The sequence below is a fragment of the Abramis brama genome (assembly GCF_963993115.1).
Source record: "Abramis brama genome assembly, chromosome: 2".
Taxonomy (NCBI): domain Eukaryota; kingdom Metazoa; phylum Chordata; class Actinopteri; order Cypriniformes; family Leuciscidae; genus Abramis; species Abramis brama.
Window position 1 is genome coordinate 62,004,034 of NC_139964.1, and position 25,407 is coordinate 62,029,440.

Sequence of the window (25,407 nt, forward strand, 5' to 3'; positions counted from 1 at the left end):
CCAATTAAATATCATCAACAGACCTCAATAACCATCCCGCTACACATCTACACGCTACACGCCACCTTCAGTGCTGCTCACATCCATTCTAACAGCTGGAAACATCAGTCACAGCGCACACACAAAGGACATAATAATGACTATCATCATCACCATTATCATTATTATCATGGTCATATGAAGAATGCATTGCCTAGGGAACAAGTGTTGGACTGTAACCACAACTATTCCTAAAATGTGACCAAGGAACAGACTATAATAATGTGGATGACGTTTACATTTTCAGAAGAAAAATTATGTGGTGCTAGCCTGTGCAAAACTTTCCGCCATTATGCTAAGGTGCTCTGGGTGGTTGCAAAGTCAAAAGAGCCAGCAAAAGAATATGCCAAATATGACTCAAATCCCTCCTTTAATTAGTTTTTTGGCCATTTTGTCATCCAGCAGCAGAAAATGATAACTTCTCAATTCTGTTTTGTTCACCTCATTTTCTCTTCTTGCCTTCTTCTGCATGAACCTGCACTAAAGAAGTCCTTAAGACTTGATCCAATTCGCAGATGGTGTGTTTGATGGTGTTATTAACCGCACACTCTATCCTAAAAGCCCCCCGCAGGTCTTCAGAAGGCATGTTCTAACCCTCTCCTTCTGTTAAGACCAACAGAAGCAGTAATCAAAATCAAGAAATGTAAACCAAAAGAGACAGAAGTGTTTTCCAATTTTAAGTAAAATAAAGATGAACCTTGACATAATTTACCCAACAAATTGTTTAATGGGCATATTACTACTTCAATGAGTCCTTCTAAAATCCAGAGAGTATATTTCTAGTTATTAGTTTAACCACAAATTTAAATATACATGTAACCCCTTACCCAGGTCCTACTCGCCCCGCTATATACGGGCCTTGAACCCGGGTCTCCGGCGTGGGAGTCAGGCGCTCTAACAAGGAGGATAAAGACTGCAGCCGTTACATATAAAGTAACACATAAAACATGCATACGTTATAAATAAAGATTAAGTCACCTAACACATTTAAACAAACCAGTGCAAGAATGGTATTTTCAAACATTTCTCAAAACAGAAGAAGGACAGTTGCTCTTGCTCTCTGCACAGCTATAGACGCCAGTATAAGTACACTACTTTGATACTTTCATACAAACTGATAGCCATCAGGGACATCATTTTGTGGATGCTTTAGAATGTCTTACACACTGAGATGTGATGTTTTTATGCAGTTATGATGAAGATACTTATACTTTACTGACACATAAAAGACCATGCAAAAAGCTTTCAGAGCTCCGGGTTGTTTCAATGCTTCCAGTTAATATGTACAGTCTCTTCTCCACATGGCGAGGATGCAAAGTTCAGACTAGGAGTGAGCGGTATGACCAAAATCATATATCAAATCATGTGTGTTTAATTGTATATTACCGTAAAGGTACAGTAGATTTCAACCAAAAACTGTTGTATAGATTAATTATTTATATGTTCATGATACCTTTGGATAATCTAGTGAATGAAACACACTTCATATCATTATTTACTTGGAACTTGGACACAAACCAAAAAGATAATTCACAACAAATAATCTCACATAACACTTGAATTTAAAGACCGCATATACTGTGCTCTCACGTGATACATGCAGCCCTGGTACAGACAGTGCCTTCAGTAGTTCTGAAGGAAACATTAATTTGTTCATGTTCGTGGTATTACATTCACGTAATGTACAGGCCATTCCCAACAGGTACATGCAATTCTCATCAATCCAAGTGCTGGATATCCCAGAGAGATAAAATAAGAAATGAATTCAAATAGTAAGAGGGTGTCCAGTAACTCATTGCCCAACCCTAAGACTTACCAGCAGCCAGCTATATATAGGTAGTAAACCATTACCCCTGTATTAAAGAGACTCAACTAAAGGAGTGTTAAAATGAATGCAAAATGAAAGAGCATAATTTAGAAATAATCTATTGTTATTATCTAAGTGAATACAGCATCTACTCTATTTTAAGTCTGCATTATAAGGTTGAGCCTCACCATTCAGCACTTTCCAACTGATATTCTTTCAGCAAAAACTTTCACTGCTCTGAGTGAAATAAGTGATGAGCTCTCCACTGCGGACATAAAGCAGCGACGATAGTTTCTCACAAGGTCTTCTTTGATCCAGTAATCCAAGGTGAAACACTATCACCCCATCTTCTCAGGAAAATGTTTCTGAACCTTTACACTGAGAGAAACTGCAGTGATATTTCTATAGGGTTGGGATGTGACATCTGCCCTCTATCTCACCTAAACAACAGAGCAAAAAAAGTGAGGCCATGAGGGTTGATGGACCCAAGAAGACACAGAGATGTTGTGGAGTACAATTGCTCATTGCTCTTTTCTGTTTTCGCTCTTCGATCCCTCTTTACCGCTTTCTCCCATCCCAGCTGCATTTCCGAGCACATGCTTTATTACAGGTCACTGCCACACAAGGAAGAGTTTAAAGGGACAAAGTAGCCAGTGTTTCCCACCCGCACGACAGCAAGCTAATTCACAATACACCTCTCAATAAAACTCTCCGCTCTTTTCAGGTTAAGACTAGTGGTTCTCATGACCAACCCAATTTCACTGGAAAATGAAGTTTTTATGAAGTGACTCTTTCATGTAAATTCCTACGATGTGAATCAAATGAAAACATAACATTTTTAGAAATAAAGTAAGCATGATAGTCCACTCCTAAACCAAACATATCTGTCAATGGGTGTAAGCCGATTGAAACACAAATAATATTCGCCGTTTCGCCAAAACAGAAAATAGGTATCGATTGCCATGAGATTGTGTTGGTCATGTAACAAAAACGGCTGACAACAGAGAGAGAGAGAGAGAGAGAGAGAGAGAGAGAGAGAGAGAGAGAGAGAGAGAGAGAGAGAGAGAGAGAGAGACTCAATACAAATAATAAAACAAGCTAACCATAACCATGCACACCGGTAGTTAGGATAAATAGACTCAACAACATTTAAAAGGGAGGAGAAAACACTTCCCATATCTTTGCTTGTTGGCATCAAAGCTTATGCATCCAAAACTAGTAAAATAGTATTTTGTTTCTAATTCATCTGTCTATTTGTAGAAGCTAGTCAAATTAAGTAGACACCAACACAGAAAATGTACGTCACCTTCTGAAATTATGCATATTTTCAGAATGTGGGCAAATATTAGACAATTTCACCTTTACTCATTGCAAGTCATTCTGAGTAAGCACAGGGACGGACTGACAATCTGTGCGTTCTGGAAAAGTCCAGAATGGCCGTCCAACCGAGGGCCGTCGGCACAAAAAAAAAAAAGTCTAATAAAGCAATATGAACAGCCAACAGCAGGGGCACTAATACGATCACTTATACTACGTGTAAAAAACAACAACTGAGGGAGAAGAGTCGGCCTATAGCCACTGACAGAAAGTTAGTTTTATAAGGCTGCACTTTTAAATTTGCTTACATTATATTTGAATAGCAGTGGTCTCCAACCTGGTGCCTGTGAGTGTCCCGCTAAACACATTCTATAAATAGCCCCAACTTGCCGTCGGGGTTGCAGACTTCGAATGGTATAATTTTGCGACCTTTTTAACTTTTTAACTAACTAAACTGTTTTAAGGGGCGTGTCTGCTGTTAGACTGCAGTGCAGACGCCCACTGCTGTGATTGGCTGCTGTGAGACTGCAGTGCAAACGCCCACTGCTGTGATTGGCTGACATGCTTGCATATGAAATAGCTAGAATTACAGGAACTCTCTCAAACTTTTACTACGTTTTTACTATTACAGCTATCGAGATTAACAAATCGTGAAAAGTATCGTTTAAAGCATTATATTTAAATCTATTCCATCACATGAAAGGTTGCAGCATGATGAGCACTGACTGAGCAGATGACAGACAGTCTGTTGATCGCGTGAATAAAGATCTTATCACTGCAACGCAATTTTTGCACTCTCACAAATGCTTACACCAAATCACAATGCAAACACGATGTGAATACACAGTAAGAGCTTCGTTGTGTAGTGTAACAGTGTCATTATTTCATCACGAGTTTGGCAAGTGTCCAGATAAGCTCTCGCGGCTCGCGCTGTGCTGTTTGATTGACAGCTTGGGCGATTTGATCGTTCTTTGATCACTTTCTGTATATAATTTAATAACAGTTTAAAAAAATATTATTTTCATAATACTACGAGAAATGATGTGAAGTTGATCGTTTAGTCACTGATGCATAAACAGTATTGAACGATTTTAAGAGAAAGATATCTGAACTTGAATAATTACACAGAAATCACTGATCGCAGATCAGGCATTAGAATACACATGGTTACTTACATGTTGCTGGCAGATCCGTGTCGGGAAATTGTGATTGACTGATTTAAAGGGTAACTAAACCCTAAACCAACTTTTTTTAGTTAATGATCTGTAAGAATGGGGCTTTATTAGTGCTGTTCATTGATTCGAGTAACTTTTTTGACATTTGGGTATAAAGTGTTTTAATTCTACAATATATGGTGTAAAAACGTCTGAGTGCTGCCCTCTTCAGGTTGAACGGTGGCTACTGCAGTTGAATTTTCCTAGTGGATGTTTGCGGTACTACGTGACGTAAGCAGGTTCCAGCTCACCACGCCCTCCCTTGGTACGAGCTCACCACGCCCTTGGTATGAGCTAGCGTAGATTTATCTGTATTTAGTACAGTGGGCAGGAGGGTACGTAGGTGTAGTGTTGCTGGTTGCAACAGCACTGCTGGACTGCATAGCTTTCCAGCTGACTTGGAAATTAGGCGCCAGTGGTTGCATGCACTTGGCCTGGAAGACTGAGTGTGAAACCTGCATTTTACGCGGAATTGCTTTTGAAACGCAATAGAGGTGGAAATGGGCTTCTCCACACAGCTCGTGCTGAAAAGCGACGCAGTGCCAAACGCTGCTACTCCTGCATGGACTCCACCACCGCAGCGGCGTCTTGATGTGAGTGATCATATATATTTTAATCACAATTTATGGTTAGGCTAAAGTTAATCCTCTGGGGTCGACAAACGCGTCGGCGCATTTTGCTGGATTTTTTCACATAGCGGCAAAATATGAAAATGCCTATAGAGAGCGCGCGCTATTGACATAAACTCGATAAAACTCATCAGATGCATGTGCTTTACGTCGTCTTGCGACCCTGTGAGTCACTCTCCATTTTAGAGAGTCTGACAGCGGGTCTCAGGTGCACACCCCCCCGCTCACGATTCGTCCCCTCTATCTCCGCTGGGGTCTGCCCACTTTTCTAGCATTTTTCAAATATTGCCAGTGGGTGGAGTCAGGCTCTGACCAGGGGTTTAGTTACCCTTTAATAAAGTTTAACCATGCTGGAATCCGAAGGAAGCTTATGCAGACTGTCTTCTTCCACAAACAGGCACTGCACAATATTTAGTAAACAGCATGTTTATTGCTGGGAAGTAGCTCGATCCGGTTTAGCAATTATCATGTCGTCCTATGTTATTTAGCATGTTTGGGCGAATCGGTGGGCGGGGCTAAACAGGCCGTGTTGAAGTAGGCGTTGATCTTCTTTTGTGGAGGCGGAGTTTTATCCTCTTTGACGTCATAGTTCCCCACTTTGAAAAACGAGTCGTTTGCTGAGCCTGATGTTTATAAAAGCTTTTATTGGACTAACAAGGTAGTTTTCAGTTCTGAAACTTACAGGATATTATTATAGTATGATGATCTCTTATATGTCAAAAGCTCAAGGAAATTTTGATTTCTCAGTTCATCACCCCTTTAAATGTAATGCAGTAATGTTTTTGTTTAGAAGTTATGGCAGTTTATTTATTTATTTATTTATTCATTCATATTTATACTAAATGTTTGGGCTACTGTTTTTGATAACGCATACAATAGGTTTATAGAAAATCGACAAAAAAATCAATTATATTTTCATAATTTTTCAGGATTTTTTTAAACGCTTTTAAGTCTATATCGATATTTTATTATTTCCCATATGATGGTGAAAAGTAAAAAAGCTTTACCATGTTATGTATAATAAATACTGGAGTATAACAAATAAAAATTCCTTCTAGATTATTTTATCCCTTGAGTTATAGCCCTCGCACACAAAAAGGTTGGAGACCCCTGGTATATAACTATATGATTTATAATTACAAGTTTGTGTAATATGGGGTTACTGTAGACATTTCATTATTTGTATTTTATGGCATTGTACATTTTTTGTTTTTATTTGAAGGCTGAGGCTTCATTATTAAACACAACCCCAATTATCATCATTGGTTTTGAGATGTTACTTGCTGTGAATACCTTGTCTGATAGGCTACAGTATTGTGGCATATAGTATCAGAACATCCTGACTAGTGTCTGTTCCACACGGCTAGAGGCGAATGGCCGGATGATGGGCCTATTTGGGAGAAAGTCCAGGGCTGTTTTTTAGCCCCAGTCCGTCCCTGAGTAAGCATGACCTTTATTTAACAAAGGAGTCTATTATATGGAGCTGTAGTGTCTCAAAATATACATTAGACATATATTTTAAAAATGTGTAAAAAATATATACTCTCTAATCCTTAGAAGTGTTTCATCGGAAGGACATTGTCAACTACTACTACAAAAATGGCAGAATTTGAGGCAACACGAGACTCACATATGACATTTCTAAAAGGTAGCAGGGCTGACGTTTTGAATATTGCCAATTTAACTGCTAGTTGCTAGGCAATGACACATCCAGTCTATCCCATAATTACACCAACTATAATTATCCACAGATCCTTCATGCATGCAAAATCTGGTGAGTTTGCAGTTATTGTAGTAGTTTACGGTCACACTTTAGTTTAGGATCCAATTCTCACTATTAACTAACTATTAACTACGACTTTTGCCTCAATAAACTCCTAATCACTGCTTCTTAATAGCTAGTAAGGTAGTTGTTAAATTTAGGTATTGGGTGGATTAAGGGATATAGAATGGTCATGCATAATAAGGCATTAATATGTGCTTTGTAAGTAATAATAAACAGTCAATATTTTAGTAATATGCATGCTATAAGCAATTCGTTTTAAGAATTGGACCCTAAACTAAAGTGTTACCAAGAAACCTTCCAAATTACAAGATTAAACTTATCCCTAGTCTTTAGATGCAGTTGTTGCCTCAGTTTCAGATGTTTATATAAATGATCACATTAGCATGGGAAGTAACGGATCACAGCTGACGGAGAGGCACAGAGCCAAACTGTTCCGAGAGGATGGAGAAAGACTGAGAGACAGTGAGGTGGCAGAGAAGGATGCAGGAGGGGGGGATGATGTCTCAGAGGCAAACGGACAGAAGCCATGCCACAACCACAGAAAAGAGACCAGCAGGCCTTTGTTTTCAGAGAACAATTTCAAGTGGTGGAAAAGAACAAACCCTTAAGCTAGGGAAACATTCTTTCAGCTACTCTTAAATTCCCTAAAAAAGGGGCCAATCCCATAGATTGTAATTAGCTTTATTGGTTCACTCCACACGTTCAAGAAATGTCACGTTCATGATGTTTGCGTTCAGACATTTGAGGCAGGAAAAAGCTAATTTGTAAATATTTTGAAAGTTTACAAAGAAAGTTTAAAGGACTTATATTCATTTAAAATTTGAATATGTGACCATTAAGATTTTTTTTTTTTTTTTTTACTGTGAGGGTGATTCTCATTCTCACAAAAAAATAAATGAAATGTCCAGGTCACATTCAATCCTTAAATAATAAAAAATAATAAAAAAAGAAAGAAAGTAAGTTTGGAAGCAAGTACATTTAATTAGGCATCCTTGATTAATTTAAGAAAAGTTGTTTAAAAATATAATTTAATTTCTCTCTTTTTTTCTATTGATTTTGCGATGAAATTTGACCCGGATTTGTTTTTAACAGGTTCTGGGACATTTTAAGATATTAAAATGTTAAGTCTTTTGAATCTTTCACTTGCATTTCTGAAAATAATGTTTAATGACAATTATTAATATGTGTGCATTATTAATTAGTAATGTTTGTACTGCTTATCATTGAACGTCCATGCTACTACAATAAATGTATCTGTATTGTAAGACAACAAGTGTCATTTAAAGTTATGAGTCCACGACAAATAAATTATTAATAAGAGGATTATACTTGGTCAAAATTGCAAACAACATTTCCTGCTCATAAAAATATGTTCATGTCTAGACACCATATCAGTGACAAGTTTAATTACTGGGGGACTCATTGGGATTCACAAATGGAGCTTAATCCAAGTTGACGCTGAGTAATAATTTGACTGCATTCCCGAGTCAATATCCTTTAGAACTTAAATGTCACATCTCAGCCTGGGTCAGATCTTGTGTCATTCATCTGCAGACAGAGCAGTGAGCTGAAGCTGAAATTAGATATAAAGGAACGTATCAAAAATATGAAACTTGATGACCCTGAAATAATTTGTGAAGAGTTTCCTGCATGGGGAATTTTTAATGTATCTTCCACAAATAGCCTCCAGTGAATGAAAAATGTTCTGGAACCATACGGTGACCTTACATGTACTCGCATTGACCCTGACTTTTTCATTCAAAGAATCAGTGATAATCAATGAGTTATCATCCCGAATGATAAATAATCATTTAGGATCTCAGTCTGATCACGATTTAAATAGGTATCTCAAACAACGGATTAAAATGAATTCAATTATGTTATTCGTTTCAACTATACAGACTGAAGAATACAAATCTGAATACATTTCACCCATGCACTCTAAAAAAATGCTGGGTTGTTTTAACCCAATTTTGGGTCAAATATGGAAGTTGTCCATACGGCATGGACAACCCAAATTTTTAAATAGCATTTTTTATCCAACGTTTGGGTTTGTTGAGTGTATATTGTTGTAAATCTCACCAAACCTAGCAAGAGCATGACTAGGTCACCTATCATCACAAAAAAAAGAAGTTATTTTATGACAATTTAATGGGAAATCTTAATAACCATGATAATATTATCACAATTGATTTTGGTGTAAACTGTGATCTGGACACGTTTTGGTGAGATTTGCCCATACAGTCAAGTTATATTCATCATAAGAACGGAAACACATAAACCAACAGTATGATATGCAAGAATGCCTCGGGATACACGAGCACCGTTTTGCGTCATAACACTGATATTTGTGTCATGATAACCTCCATCCACAGTTCTCGTTCATATAGCCTACACTGCTCAACAGAACTTAATTCATGCACCGCCAACGCTGAGTTGACTTCTCACAGTGTGGATGCTGAAATATGCTGAGCAGTTATTTGAACAGAGCGTAGGGGTCTGGAGCGCGATGCCAAGCGCGCAGGAAATGCGCGTTCCGCTGAGCGCGCTCCCGCGCTGCGTTCCATCAAGTGCCTTTACGCGCAACGGTATATTAAAATAGACTCTCAACTGACTGGGAGTCTATGACAGCCCCTTGAACTATATTGTGAAATTTTATAACTGGAAAGGGTCTTTCTATTCCTGGTGGTAAGTGTGGTGTTTACATCGTATTCTCTCAAGCGCCACCAACAGGTCCATTTGTATTTCGGTTTCATCTTTTAATCCTTGAACACTGGTCTAGAAAGAAATTCCACTCAATTAGAGAGGGAGAGAGATATGATGGTTATTATAAGATTCACACAAGACCACCTTCACACTATTCTAGTTAAAATTCAATAAAATCTGATTTATAAAAAAATTCACGAGTCACACATCATTACATTTAGCCGGGAGGTTGCCAAACAAGTTAGTGACAAATAAAAATTGCAAGGATTTGGCCTTTTGAAACAAAATTTGGTAATGGGCATCAGTACTTGATCAGTTTGTAGGCAGTGACAACTACTGGTTTTGCTTTTGAATTGTTTAGACCAATCTTATGACCCTGATTAGGCCATCTCTCTCTCTCTCTCTCTCTCTCTCTCTCTCTCTCTCTCTCTCTCTCTAAACAAGCAACGCTTCGGTATTTCGACACCAAACTTTTTTTTTGTGTGACATTGACACAGTGTCCTGACATTACCTCATGAATTTGGTGACAAATTTGGAGACTACTGGTATGCTGTCTCCCTTATCTGACACACCCACTTCAGATCTTGCAGTCTCTAATAAAGAGAGTTGAATCAGGTATGTTAGATGAGGGACACTTACGAAATGTGCAATGCTGGGTTTCCCCCAGGACAGGTTTGAAAACCCGGTCACTATCATGCACAATAGCCTATTATATTTAGGTGACTTACAAATACAGAACTAATAGTCGATCTATTTCAGGCCATGATATCTATTAGACTATTGATTCGCTAATATCACAAAATAAACACTGGGAGAAATGTATAAACAAACAGAGATGTTATATGCAGCACTTAGTCCTGAAGTGTGTGTGATTCCAATGGATTCCTCCTCTGGTCATCATAAAGACTGCAGGGATACACCGTGCCTAAAGCATACACTTCACAATCGTTCAATCTCCGGTTGTTTAAGTGCAGCAAAGTAGTCGATAACAGCAGCGCACACACCGGTCAAGTGCGCAGCTTGCCAAGACCCTTTACGCACTTGTACTATCACTCACCTGACTGACCGTTGCTCTTCTGAACCACCACAATTATGAAGACGAGGCAGAAGAAGCGAAGAAAGCGAGCCGGCCACATTTCTGCTTATTTTAAGAAGTTATATCTCCATACATTAGCATGATCAATAGAGAATCCGGGCATTGACAGTCCAGCGTCTGCGTCTCCAGCGCGCGCACTCACGTCTTCGTTCCAGAGCACATCCTGTAACAATAAACTCGACTAGACTGTTTTGCTTTTGCCCTGGGTTCGTTTTTTTAAAGTAATTGTGCCTGATTATCCGGTTTGTAGGACTTGTAACGATTTCATTACATCGATGGACTCGCAACTTCGGTTTGAGAGTCAGAACACGCCCCTCCTTGTACTAAAGACCGCCTACCTGAAGTATGAATGGTCAAAAGAGGCGCTTGAACAGACGAGGCCACGCCCAGCCAACGACTGATTTACATATACACCTGCTAACACCAGTGTTATGTCAGGGGCTTTTAAACCTTTTCATGCCAAGGATGCCCAAATATGACGATCCTCTTGTATGTGTTACCATTATATATTATACAAAATTAAACAATAAAATAACCCTGATTGATTTCAAGGTTTCCAGTGTTTAAAAATCAGAATAAAAAACATAATGTCAACATATATTCTGTAAAAAAAATCGCGCTTTTTTCTCTCTTTATTATTTTTTTTTCCTTGCAGCAACCCTGGATCCCAGTTTGGAAACTTCTGTTTTAGATAAAAAGGATGATAAATTCAAAAGGCGTCATACAGCTATCTACAGGTGGTATTTGATTTTGTGCAATAATTTGAATGAGACAAATTAATATACCAAAGAAGAAATAAAACCTCATATCAAAATGTTTACCAGCCCCTAATTAAAAGTATAATATATATATATTTTCTCTTACAGCCTTGCAGTGCTCTAGTGTCACTATAAACATATGACTATAGTTGTCTATACTGACTATTATTACTGAGTGTTTAAATGAGTTTGATCCTCTTTTTATGAGACGGTTACAGTATATTGACACTGTGACTATATGACACTAATACCTCATAAGTTATGTGTCAAGCTGAACTCTATTAACCTGTTCAGTCCCTAACCACTAGAGGCCCTCACATTACAATTACAAAGAAGAATGCAATATTAATGGTGACTCAGCATGATCAAAAGCATTTCCTTCTGTAAGCCGTGATCTTCTTCAGAGCAGGTATTCGACCGTGGGGATTGATGGGAATGCATTAACGTTAAAGTTTAATACACAGTATACTTAGTATTATAAATACAAGTTGAATGTACATTCATGTGATTTCTTATTTTTTTTCTGATTCTCGTTTGAAGCTTTTAGCTGCAGGCGTAGTTCAGTGCAGCATTACCAAGATGAAATAAATGTTTGTTTTACAGTAAATTCAAAGGTATTTTCACACAGAAATGTCAATTCTGTTATCATTTACTAACCTTCCAAATATATTCCAAATCCAAATCATTATGACATTTTTTTTCTTCTGTACAAAAGACAGCAATGTCAGCATATGTCATATTGCGTCAGGAAGCTCATGCTCCAGACTTCCGTGAACGTGCTCAGGAACTTTTGCAGAGGCTGTGGATTACAAGTAAATAATGTTGTAAATAATGTTCAGTTTCTTGCACAGACTGATTGTTTCACTTCATAAGACCTACATTTTTATCGTCAGGAGACATGGAAATACAATTTGTTTTGCCTGTATATGTTTTTTTGTTTTTTTTTTTACTCTCAAAGTGACGGTAGCCGTTGATATGCATTTTATGATTCACCATTATGACCACAGTTTCTGCAAAAATACTTTACTGTTCTACTAAAGAACAAAAAGTCTTGTTAAAATAAATGAACAGCAAATTTTCATTTTTGGGTGAATTAACCCTTTAATTTGTGTTTATTAAAAATGAATGATCTGAATAATATTCCTTAGTTTTTGTAGTTAGCATGATCCCATATACTGTACCTACCAATGTTGAGGGGCATGGGCGTGGTAGTGGGGGGAAAAGTGGACCTGACTACCTAGGGCCCCGTCTAGGGAGAGGGCCCTTTGAAATCCCATCAAATTTTTTTTTTATATATATTTTTTTTTTTTTGTAGCCTAATTCGAATTGATGTCATTATTCATTTCAAAATATATTGATAACACCAACTGAGAGAATGAACTCAGTGCCAGACACACCAGACACACCAGCAGTAGCAGCACTGGCCAGTCCTGGCTGCTGTTCTGGAGATGAGGCTGAGACTGAGAGCAGAAATGAGGAAAGACAAGGTGAGATCATTGCTCAAAGGGCGAGCTCCCCCCTTGCTTCCTAATTGTGAGTTGTTTACCTTAAATAAGTAAGCCTTTTGATTCAATGTGTGTGCTATTGCCTAGTGCTATTGGAGTGGTGGAAAGAGTGGCAGCACAGTGTAAAGTTACTAGCCCTACTATTGCTTATAATGTGTGATATATTCTCAAACTCCGTAATAAATTATCTGCCTATATTTCTGCACATGTAGATGTGCCTACCAATATCACTGTGTTCTCAAGTGCACACAGGTAATATTGATTTGAGCAATAAAGCAAATGATCATTTTTGTTTGGTGAAAAGCCCTAGCATTGCAGCACAGTGCTGTGCTTAAAAGCTATAGTAAATGCTCAATAAATTCATGATGTTATCAAAGCCAATGAATAGGGTTGTAAAATTCTGGGAATTTTCAAAGTTGGAAAATTTCCATGGGAGTTAACAGGAATATAAGGGAATTAATGGGATTTTACAAAACTGAAAGGTTATTCCTTTAACAGGGAACTTAAATATAGTTGAGGAAAATATATTGTAGCATAATCTTGGCTAAAACAAGCAGATTTAATGCAGCACACTTAAATATCTCTGCTATTAAATCACATGCACACTGCAGGGCTACTGAGGCCACGCCCCCTACATGCACTGTGCATTCCTCCATCACATGCACTGATGATTTCTTCAACCCTGGAGTACTGAGGACACACTTGAGCTTGCAAACTACATAAAGTGTAATGATGAGTAATATTTTACTCAACATTCATGTTTTTGTTATTCTTTGGAATAATTAATGGTTCAGTACAAGAGTTAAAGTTTTAAAGTTCTACTCTAAAATAAATCTGATAAAAGATCATGTTGTTTACATTGTTTTACTATTTTAAAAACTAATTTTTGATATTTTGATATTTATGTTTGGATATGATAGTTTGTTGAAATTATCACCAAATTCCAGTTAATTTCTATTAATTTCCTTTAATTCCCATCATTTTTGTGGAAAGTTTTCAAATTTGAATATTTCCAAAATTCCCCAGCTTAACTTCCCATGGAAAGTTTCTGGAAATTTACTGGAAGTTTACCGGAAATGTTCCTACCCTTTGCAACCCTACCAATTAATAGTTATGTTATCTTTGTACTTGTTCGTAATGGTAGATTTCAAGCTCTGTTAAGCGCCCTATTGTGGGTACTTTGACACTTGGTTGACAGCCTAAAGCTTAGTCCAAACTGTCAACATAATACACAATGCTTGATCACGTTTAATTATTTTTAGCACTTTATCTTGCACTGAAATGGCTCTTGGAATACAAAGTGAGCTTGCTTTAACAAGTAGGTTGTTTTTTTTGTACGTTAAGAGGCTAATACCTATTTTTTGTGCTTGTTGATGTAGATAGTTCTGCACTTGATGCAGAAGACAAGGCAGGGTGCGAGTTTGATGATGTTAGAGAAGGTGAGCTCATAGAGGCAACTTTAAGTTATTACCAGCAATCATGTGCTGTAGCTGTTTCAACTGAAATGAGCAGCAGTCTACTATTATCATACTACTATCATACTATTACATATTACTACTATTATTATACTACTATTATAGTACTATTATCAAGTAGGATGAATTATTACATGTGAGACTACAATAAGGTTGAGGCTAACATAAATAATGTATATTTCATGCTTGTAGATGTATTTGAGAGTAGTGAGGAGGCTGGGGAGAGAGAAAAGGAAGGGCAAAGTGAGGGAAATGAAGAGGAGTTGTCAGAGGACCCAGGACTGTGGCCAGAGAAGCTAACTGCTCAGCAGAGAGATACTCTAGTTTGCAGACTGGCTAGTCAAAGTGGAGACCTGACCAAAGTGGCACCCAAAGACAAGGACGGCAAAGCATTCCCTAGCTATCTTCAATACGTTAAGTCGGCCAATGGGCGGGAGAAGATTAGGAGGGACTGGCTGATTCACAGTGACAGTGCAAATGCTCTATTCTGTATCCCATGCCTTCTGTTCTCACATGAGCAGACTAGGCCATCTAAAAGTGCAACAATAGGCCAGGATAGACTAAACAGCCTCGCCATTCTGTCAATTGAAAGCCAATTGGCCAAACAGTTGGACTTTACAGATCTCATCACTGATTTCGCAAACAAAAAGACTCGTCAGTGGGGATTTACTGGGATGTAGATTACATCTCATTTGACTTTCTTTTTTTTTTTTTATAGTTGACATTTTTTTTTCATTATGGCAGGCTTAGCTTATTTGATTGGTTTCTGAGGGTACAGTTGTCTCGTGTTCTCCTGTTCAAAAATAAATGTTTTTAATTTAAAACTTGCATCAGTATCATGGATCAAAATGTTAGTACACAAACCCAATGTAGCCTAAGGTTTAAAGGTATTTGAGCACAAGTAGGCCAAATGCATCAATTCAGGTGGTGAATGAAAGAATCAGTCATTACTATAATCTGATTTGATTATAGATTTAAACACTATTTATACTTGTTTATATTCAAATAATTAAAAAAAAAAATTCATTCAAAATTGAATTTTCATTTTGCTAACCCGCATCGTACAATGGCATGTGTAGGGGGCCCACTGACATTGAGAGTATACAGGGCCCAGAATTTGGTGCTACGCCCCAGTTGAGGGGTAACGCATTACAAGTAATGCGAGTTACATAATCAGATTACTTTTTTTCAAGTACTGTAACTAGTAAAGTAACACATTACTTTTAAATTTACAACAATATTAACAATTAACAATATCTGTTAATGTTTTAAAAAAAATAAGGCATGTAACTTTGTTTTCCATTTCTTGACTGACAGCTCTCCTGTCCCCATGTTGAGAGTAATCGTGAGTAAGAGCAGAGGCGTATGATGCTTATTATAGTTCTAGACTACAGTCCTAAACAGATTCATTATTCCTCAAAATTACTAAAAACATTGAAATGCAATCTCAAAATATTATACAAACCTGCAATAATTACATATGATAAATTACACAAATATACTTTATGTATTTAATCTCACTTTATTAACCAATGTCTTTGCTGCTATCTTTCGTTGATCCAATTCAACTACACTAATAAGCAAAAATGACTTAAAGGCAGGGTAGGTAGGAATGGTCTAAAAAAATTCTTTTTCAAATTTGTTTAAACTTTATGTACATATCAATACATAATTAAAATGTAAGTACTCTGAAAAAGAAAGTATAAAAATCGAGTGTCTGTAGACCTCTCAGGACTGTTTTAAAGACAGTTCATTATTTCCATTCACTCCACCCCCTCCCTTCTGGGCTCCTTCCAAAGCCACGCCCCCAAAACACATGAACGCGGACTCCGACCGCTGAGCTGAAGACCCATTATTTACCTGAGACAAGCAGAGAGGAAGGAGCACAGTGCATGTAGTGACATCATGTCAGAATCACATGTAATAAAAAAATCTAACGCTAATTGCTTATGAATATAAACAAATAAGATGTATTTTAGTACTCACTATCAAGCTAGCATATTGATATTGGTAAATTTAAAATATATATTTTTTGATTCGCTAACGAGCTAGTTATATAAGCTAAAAACAGGTTGCATTGATACACTTTTTTACATTACCATCAGTAATATTGTGATGAAGATGAATTTCGTGTAAGATTCATAACATATATGGTGTTCTGCATGTAGGGGTGGGAGATATTGACAAAAATGAATATCTCGATATTTTTTTCCAATATCTAGATATCGATATTCAGGCGATATTTTTGCCATCCTTCAAAGAAATGTGAGCAAACTGGCAAAGAAGGTCCAGTTGGTCTTTTGACTTGCTGCATTTGACCTATATTATACTAGGCTATAGAAAAAAACAATAAAGGAGCTAACTAAACAGAATCTGTGGCAGCCCCTACTTTTTCCACACTGTAAAAAAATGCTGTAAATTTACAGCAGAAATTTACAGTACTGACCCGTTTTCTAAAATTACAGTTTCTTACCGTTAATTAGCACGTGATCTGTGGGGGAGGGAATGAACCGCGAACGACGCACTTTGGCAGTTGGCAAGAGTGACTGACACACGTCTTTCTCGGTGGAAGCACAGCTTTCATGTTGAAACTCATTTACAGGTACCAGACCACGGGTGAATCTAAAATAATTGTGTTCACTGTTAATCTTATTAATTTCGTGCTTTAAGACAGTGGATGTATGTAGCTAAATTTATTGTTCCTCAAAGTTAAACGCGCGCGCGCGTGTGTGTGTGTGTGTGTGTGTGTGTGTGTGTGTGTGTGTGTGTGTCCGTCTCCGAGCTCGCGCGTGCTTGCAGCTTTGCATATTTGTGTTCTTTCATTGTACAAGTTACCCTAATATAGAGGGAAATGTAAAATAAGTGCGTTCGTTGGATTATTGTATTAAGTAACGTTAGGTTTTTAAATTTACCGCCTTTCGCCAGTATGTTTTTTTTACGCTGTGGGGGATGGTGGAACAGCTAACGTTAGGTTCTTCTTTAGCACGAGACGAGTGAATTGCACACGTCTGTCTCATTGGAAGTTATATGAACTTATTAAATGTCAGTGTTATTATTTTGGCTTTTTTTACAGTATATGAGCACAATAATTTTAACAGCATACTTTTGCACTCGATACATTTGCTCCAACTAACGTTACATACATTAAGTCGTCGTCGATATAACAGAGGAAATTCACTTAAGTTTAATTTTAACTTGTTTCTCAAAGTTAAAACACACATGTGTGTGTTTTATAGCTGGATTGTGCTCTTCCATAGTGTAAAATGTTTACTTGCAAACTTTGTTCACACACATGCAGTACTTTACCTGCATTTGTGAGACACATGCGCATTCATATTCATGTTGCGAATGTCAGGTTTAATTGTGCATTACCTGCTTGTAATAAGAGTTTCAAAAAGTTTTCAGCTTTCAAAACTCACTGTTATCGACACAAAGAGGGGAAATCTAAGCTCAAATCTATGCCATTGACTTCATTTGAATTGACGTGTCATGTTGACTTGTGTCAAGTCAGGTGTGACACTATGAGTAGATTTTATCAGCATCTTAAAACTCACATTAGAGAGGGGAGAAGCGTTTCATGTCCATTTCAGCAATGTGACAAGTCTTTTTCAATTGTGTCCACTTTTACAGCGCATGTATCTAGAAAACACAGTGATTGTTCAGAGGTAAACCTGATTGATTCAGTTGCGCTTCCTCATAGCATGCATGAGTGCTCTGAACAGCATCATGAAATGCCACAGGACTTTCTTTGCAGTGATACTGATACTGATGGTGTGGAACAAGACACCTTTGGTGAAAGTGTGGACGAAGATCAGTTTTTGAGACATCTAGCTCTATTTTATCTCAAATTGCAATCAAAATGTCTGATTCCATCCTCCACTGTTCAAATAATTGTTGATCACCTTCAGGAAATTCATGAAATGAGTCACTCGCACCTGCTTTTTAAATTGAGAGAAAAATTGAGTGCATTGGAGGTTGCAGAAGCAGACATAAATGCTATTTTGGGAATTTTGCACAGTGAAAATCTCTTTGAGACTTGTAATTCACAAAAACTTAAAACTGATCAAAAAAGAAAGACATTTTTCAAGAATACATTCAACTATGTAGCACCAGTTCCACTTTGTCTTGGGACAAATGAGGCAGGCAAAGAGTGTTTTGCTCAATATGTTCCGATTAAAGATACAATTGGTTCTCTATTACAGATTGACACAGTTACAGAACATCGCAAACAAGTATTTTCTGGTGTCCGTCCTCACAATGTTCTTCATGATGTATGGGATGGTAGCAACTTAAAAGGTAATGAGCTGCTCAATACAGACACCTCATCCTTTAGTTTAATCCTTTATCAGGATGCGTTGGAAGTAGCCAACCCACTGGGATCTGGCAGGAAAAAACATAAATTACTCTGTGTATATGCAACTCTTGCAGATATTCCTCCACATCATAGATCACGCATTGACCAGATGCAGCTTGTTTTGCTTTGCAGGGAGCAAGACTTCAAGTATTTTGGCCAGGACAAAGTGTTTAGCCCTCTCATCAAAGACCTTAAAGACATTGAGGTAAGTGGCATTAATTTGCCTGATGGAACAGTGTACAGGGGAACGCTGTCTGCAATTTGTGGGGATAATCTGGGCTCCCATGGCATTGGTGGATTTGTGGAAAATTTCACAAAAAGTGTGCATTTTTGCAGATACTGCAATATAGAAAGGGAAACGTTTAAAAAAGATCCCTTGTTCAAAGTAAGTAAACGCACTGTACAGTCGTATAGGGATCTTGTTCAAAGTCAGACAAGTAATGCCACATCCAATGCCACTGGAGGTGTCAAATTTGACTCCGTGTTTAATGGACTACGTTACTTTCATGTGTGTCAGCCTGGGCTACCCCCCTGTCTGGGACATGATATTTTTGAAGGTGTTGCATCATATGATTTAGCATTGTACATTAATAATTTTGTCACAGTGGAGAAGCTGTTCACTTACCAGGAGTTAAATCGACGAATAAATAATTTAACATACTTTGGTAATGATGCAAACAACAAACCCAGTGATGTTGTTCCTGGGAGTGAAAAACTTTCTGGCCATGCAGTTCAAAATTGGTATTTTCTTAGGATGTTGCCAGGATTGATTGGAGACAAAATTGTAAACCCATCTGAAAATGAGACTTGGCAGCTGGTTTTGCAACTACGAGAAATAGTAGAACTTGTATGTGCACCAGCTGTGTCCACTGGTCAGATAGCTTACTTGCAGGTTCTAATTGATGAGTATTTGCATACTCGATGGCAGTCTTTTCCCAGTCATCCACTCAGACCAAAACACCATTACATCAGTCACTATCCTGACCTGATTTTTCACTTTGGCCCTCTAATTCGTTTGTGGACACTGCGATTTGAGAGCAAACACTCCTATTTTAAACAGTGTGCTCGCAAATCACATAACTTTAAGAATTTGTGTCGAACACTCGCTGAGAAGCATCAGCTTCTTCAGGCATATCTGTATGCTGGCAGCTACTTCCCACAAGACATTGAAGTAGAAAAAAGCACAGAGTTTTACCCAGGTGATTACAATGAAGACATCAGACGCTCAGTTTCAAATATGAACTTTGAGCCTATGAACACTGAGGTAGCCAGTGATGTTACAGTGAGAGGCACAAAATACAAAAAGAACATGTTTGTATTGATCAGTGACTCTGATGAGGGGCTTGTAGTTGGAAAGATCAAGCTAATTCTCATTCATCAGGGTGTGTCTTTACATTTTGTTACTCAGGAATATCAGGCTGTTCGCCTTCCAAATATGGGCGTTTACAGAATTACACCAGCAGAAAGAACATGCTGTGTAGATCTAAGGAATATTTTGGATTATTACCCATTGTTTGAGTACACTGTGTGTGGCATGCCTGTACTAATTCTGCACCACTCTTTTCTTTTCTCTTTTTTGTAGAAAAATGTCTACCTGGTTTGAGGAGGTTAAATGTATAATTCTTCAGGCATTGCCCAGCCTGCCTCCTGACATTCTCCACCAGATCATTTCCAGTCTTCAAAGCTCAGGACTAGAATGCAAAGACGACCTCAAATATGTTCAGCAAGAAGACCTTAAGGACATTTTACCTGTCATTCAAATCAGAAAGCTTCTTCAAATTTTTAAATCAGGTATGATGACATTTTAATCTTAATCTAAACTAAATAAGTATCTATTTTAGTGTACAACATTTTTCCAACAAAATACATTAACTAAATTAGGCTATTCTACATAGTTCGAGCCATTGAAATCTTTTAGTGGTCAGAAATGTAACTTAATTATTTTAATCTCTTTACTAAACTTTATTGCTTTTCTCTATGCTGTGATATTTGAAACCCTTTCAGAAACAGAGATGGTTACTCTGAATTTAGATGTACTACCAGCTCCATCAGTGTGTTCTTCATCTTCGTCTTGCCTTGCATCTCACTCAGAGGCTTCCAGGCCAAGCCTGACCTTCACACAAATGCCCAGCATTTCCAAGACATGGGCTGAAACTTTTCAAGTCCCTTGGGACAACATGCCTCCTGAAATCCGAACGGCAATCTCTACAGGAAAAAGACCGAAACCTGCAGAAAGGCGCCAGATGGTTAGAGTTCTGGTTGACGAAATGCGCAAGTTTGAACTTTGCCCAACACGTGCCCAGTGTCTTACAATCTGTCAAAAGATTGTAAGGGAGAACCCTAACACTTTTGGAGACAAATTTCCAAATGGCTCATTAATAGGAGCGGGATATACATCACTCCTAATTCAAGTGAAGACGAGGGTTGAAAATTTGAACCGTGAGAGCAGCTTTGTCTGTCATCGAGCAAAGCCAAACTCAGGATGCAAAAGAGGACCAACGGACACCTATGGCTGTGTGAGATTTGAACCGCACCTTCCCCCTGAAGAGACTGCAGAGACAATAGAGTCCAAACGTCAAAGACTGCATGACATTTACAGCCATGAGGGAATTGTCAGTGTAGAGAGAGCAGAAGTAAACACTCTTATGGAGACTACATTCTGTCTTTTGCGTCAGAAACTAAATTCCATACCAGCACCTTCAGTAGAAGACATTAGGAGCCAGTGGCCATACCTCTTCCATCAGAAGTCTATTTGTGCCCACTTCAAGTTGCTAACTGACATTGATGTGCTGAAAGCCTTTGACATGTCCATGAAAGAATGCGGAAAGGCTATCGTTGAGTACTTCAAGAGCAAATCAAAGAATGAAAAGGTGAAGGATGTCCTGTCCCACTCCCAGCCTGAAAACACAGAGATGGCACACCTGCATATCAAGCTTCTAATGTCCCATTTTCAGGAACATGAAGATGGACTGGTGTTGCATGCAGATGTGAGTATTTAGTTTTCTTCTTTTTTACTTTATTAAGTGATGATATGTATTCTGATTTGTGTATTGTGTCCTCTTCAGGTTGCTGCATCTGCAGCTGATGTTGAGAAGAAACTTATTCTACCTGGAAGTCCTCGTCTTATTTTACTGGGTTAGTATGTTAAGAAGAAACATTGACAAATGGGGAAGATACAATAAAATAAAATAAAACATTTCTATTGTATACAGTTGTTAAAGAATAGTTCACCCAAAAATTAAAATTGTCATCGTTTACTTAACCACATGTTGTTCCAAACCTGTATAAATTGATTTGCTCTTGAATACTCCACACTGTTGTATTTTTTTCCTACTATGGAAAGCAATGGTGCCTCACAACTGTTGGGTTACAAACATGCTTCCAAATATATTCGTTTGTGTTCAGCAGTAAATTAAGACAGAATAACATTTTGGGGTGAACTATCCATATCCATTTACAATGAAGTCTTCTCAAAGGCAGATATTTAAATGAGTTGCACCAATGTTTTCGTTATTGTTATATATTTATGGTTGGTTGGTTTATTTATTTTGTTTGTTTGTTTTTGCTGTTTTTATTTTAGGTATGGGAGAGCAGACAAATGCTGTCCGATGGATGATAAGCCTAGAAGGCCGTGTTATTTGTGAGTGTGTCCAGTCATCATTTTTGACTGCACTTTCAACACTGTTTGCCGTGTACTACGTCTTCAACCTGCAGTATCAAGAGGAGGCTTGTTGCACATTGGAGTTTCTTCAAAGGTATGACACTTAAGTCCTTATTGCTTTGTTTTTTGGTGGGTTTTTTTACCTTTCAGAATCATCTTCATAAGAATTTTGATGCATCATTATTGCATTCAATGGTAATTTGTTATATAACTGTCTTTAGACGCTTCGTCGGAATAAACCCAGAAAGAGGCTCAAAGACCTGCAGAGGCAAGGTGGTCTCCAAGAAGACGGGCAAGGTGGTGAATAAAAAGTCTTCCACAGTTAATCCAAAGGTTGCCTCTCTACTGAGAAATCTTGCGGATTTCGAGTGGGATTTCATCTAGGTAAGTAAATTTGCACATACACACTAATTTATGTACCTGCTTCCCATTAAAGTTGTTACAGTATACCAGCTTTTTTGTAGAACAGTTTACAATACACTACTAAAAGCTCTTTTCACTTTAATTTCAGATGTGCTTTACAATGTATTACTAAAGTGTGTGTCTTTCCAAACCCGTAAGACTTGTTCATCTTCAGAACTCAAATGAAGATATTTTTAATGAAATCTTTCTGTCTACACAGCCTACAAAACTACTACTTTTAGGGCCGGTTTCACAGACAGGGCTTAGATTAAGTCAGGATTAGGCCTTAGTTCAATTAGGGTATTTAAGTAGCTTTTATAAACATGCCTTAGATAAAAAACCTTTACTGGTGTGTAAGGGTGTCACGAATTTTCTCTCTTTTCATATTCCTCTTTAACCAGAACTTGAAACTGCAAAAAAAAGTGAACTTGTTTTTTTTTTGTGAACTTGAATGTCATCATGTTACAATAGAGAAATTAGATGGCAGGTTATTTTGTTTAAGTTTCCAATTGACTGAAGATATATTGTTACATTATGTTGTTAATAAACGTGACAATGTAGTGTGTGGTACATTGCAAACAAAGGTCAGATATTATTATATTGCTTAAAAGTCTAAAAATGGCATAGCTTGTGCTTTAAAAAAAAAATTTAAATCAAGAATCGAATCGAACCGTGACTTTAGAATCGAAAATGTAATCGAATCGAGGATTTGGAGAATCGTGACACCCTTACTGGTGTGCATCTTGAGACAAAACAATGGCTCTGACATATTTTAAGAAATTTCAGTGCAAGTTTCTTTCAGTTAAAACAGCTCAAACATGCATTTTAGTCTGGGAATAACTTAAGGCTTGTCTGTGAAACTGGGGGTTAAGGTCTTTAAAGTAATCCAGGAGACTCCAGCGGTTTAACTTCAGTTTGATGAAGAAACGCAAGTGCTTTTTGTGTGCAGGGGAAAAAAAAATTAACACTTGCGCCATGACGCATGCGTGTTAAACATACTTTGTGTGGGCTTTTTTGCTTCAGAAAATTGAGGTTAAACCCTGGAGTCACATGGAGTATTTTAATGATGCCTTTACTACCTTTCTGATGCTTGAAAGTGCTGTGAAGGCTGTCCGTGGAGTGACCGAAAGTTCTCAGATTTCATTAAAAGATATTCGTTTGTTTTCCGAAGATAAACAAAAGTGTTACGAGTTTTGAAAGTCATGAGGATGAGTAATTAATGACAGTTTCCATTATTTGGGTAAACTAGCCATTTAACCCTGGGCCTTTTCTAAACCCCAGATAAACAGCATCCTATGTTATATTGATTAATGTTTAGCATTGCTCATAATATACCCAGGGTTTATTTGCATATTTGTCATTGCCATTGATTTTTGAATGCTGCTCATGACCCAAAGGCTATGATTTTTGTAGTGTAGCATTATGTTGCTTTTTGACATGTTCTTCTGACACTTTATTTTCAAGCAAACAACATACAAATTTATTTAAAGTTTTTTCCCCCCATTTTTTTTTTTATCTTTCAGACTACACCTGCATCAGTTTGAAGATTACGGCATATTCCTGGCCTCTCCCTGGCCTGTTCCTGTTCCAAATATTTGCCAGGTTTTGACTTCGATTGACTGACTGTTATTAAACTAAATTGTGCAAAAATGTTCACACCATTTACTATTTCATAAAGGCTGTTTTTAGGGGAATGGGCACCCCAAGCACATTCTTGGCCTGGTCCTGTACCAAATACAGGTTTTGACTTTTATTAAACTAAAATAAATTTGCACCGTTTACTATTTCTTAAAGGCTGCTTTTAAAACACAAAAAGACTGCTTATTCTATTGGACGTGGTTCAGTTGTTATGATTTGCTTTTTTTTTTCTAAGCATTCAGATTATTTGTCACTAAACTGTCAATAAATTGTGTGCTATAAGAAATACCCTCTTGAGCTGTTTTTTTTTTCTTGGGAAAATCTTCTAAATGAAATATTACAATACCAGCTTATTTGTACAAGTATAGATATTAAAGTTAATAAAGAATATGTATCTTAGAATACAGTAATGAAACTGCAGGATTACGGTACAAAGCTGGAAACCCTGCTGCCAGTATTTTACTGTTAAATTATAGAAAAGCTGTAATTTAGATTACGGTAATGAAAATGTAAAATTACGGTACACAGCTGGAAACCCTGCTGCCAGTATTTTACCGTTAATTTACATGTACAATTTTTTACAGTGCACTTACAAAAAAAACAAAAAAAAAACTTAACTAGGCACTTCTTGCAACAGTGATTATTAAATCAAACAACAATATGGTTGATGATCAATTCAAAGTAAAAAAAAAATAACATTTTCAAAACGGTATAAATCCATTCATTTTTCCCCCAAAACGCTATAAATCCATCTTTTTTTTTTTTTTTTTTCTAAATTTATGTTTTTTTTACAAATTAAAGTTTGTCTTTTTAAAAAAGTTTTTGTCTTTTATTTTTCGTGTTTGCATTTATGAAGAAAAAACAATATTACTTGACAGTTCTCCATTATGGACGCGAGCGCTCTGAAAGCTGCACTAAGACTTTCAAACTTTAACAGAGACCTCAAAACAGAAAGCACAAAGCCTTTCTTTAAAACGAATTTCGTTTTGTATTAATTGTATCTTAATTTTAATATATATT

At 37.3% G+C, this 25,407-nt stretch overlaps 2 protein-coding genes across 2 annotated transcripts in view; one reads left to right on the plus strand and one right to left on the minus strand.

Moving 5' to 3' along the window:
• LOC311076195 (receptor tyrosine-protein kinase erbB-4-like) overlaps window positions 1–10,885 on the minus strand; it is a 174,757-nt gene extending 163,872 nt beyond the window's left edge. Inside the window, exon 1 of the mRNA XM_084104167.1 lies at window positions 10,556–10,885. Coding sequence (XP_083960293.1) covers window positions 10,556–10,634 — 79 coding nt within the window. The 5' untranslated portion in view covers window positions 10,635–10,885. The remainder of the gene's footprint in view (window positions 1–10,555) is intronic.
• A 7,655-nt stretch (window positions 10,886–18,540) lies between these two features.
• On the plus strand, window positions 18,541–24,582 carry LOC311078391 (uncharacterized protein). The gene is made up of 8 exons (XM_084107157.1): window positions 18,541–18,628; window positions 18,819–18,891; window positions 20,269–20,477; window positions 20,691–21,673; window positions 21,752–21,821; window positions 22,267–22,441; window positions 22,569–22,731; window positions 24,273–24,582. The coding sequence occupies exons 3-7, from the start codon at window positions 20,273–20,275 to the stop codon at window positions 22,729–22,731; spliced, it is 1,596 nt and encodes a 531-aa protein (XP_083963283.1). The 5' UTR covers window positions 18,541–18,628; window positions 18,819–18,891; window positions 20,269–20,272; the 3' UTR covers window positions 24,273–24,582.
• Window positions 24,583–25,407: the final 825 nt, after the last annotated feature.

Coding starts and splice junctions, on each gene's coding strand:
- LOC311078391 (XM_084107157.1), top strand. CDS start 20,273: ATGTCTACCTGGTTTGAGGAGGTTAAATGTATAATTCTTCAGGCATTG. Junction 21,674..21,751: donor GACTGGTGTTGCATGCAGAT/GTGAGTATTTAG, acceptor TGTCCTCTTCAG/GTTGCTGCATCTGCAGCTGA. Junction 21,822..22,266: donor TCCTCGTCTTATTTTACTGG/GTTAGTATGTTA, acceptor TTTTTATTTTAG/GTATGGGAGAGCAGACAAAT.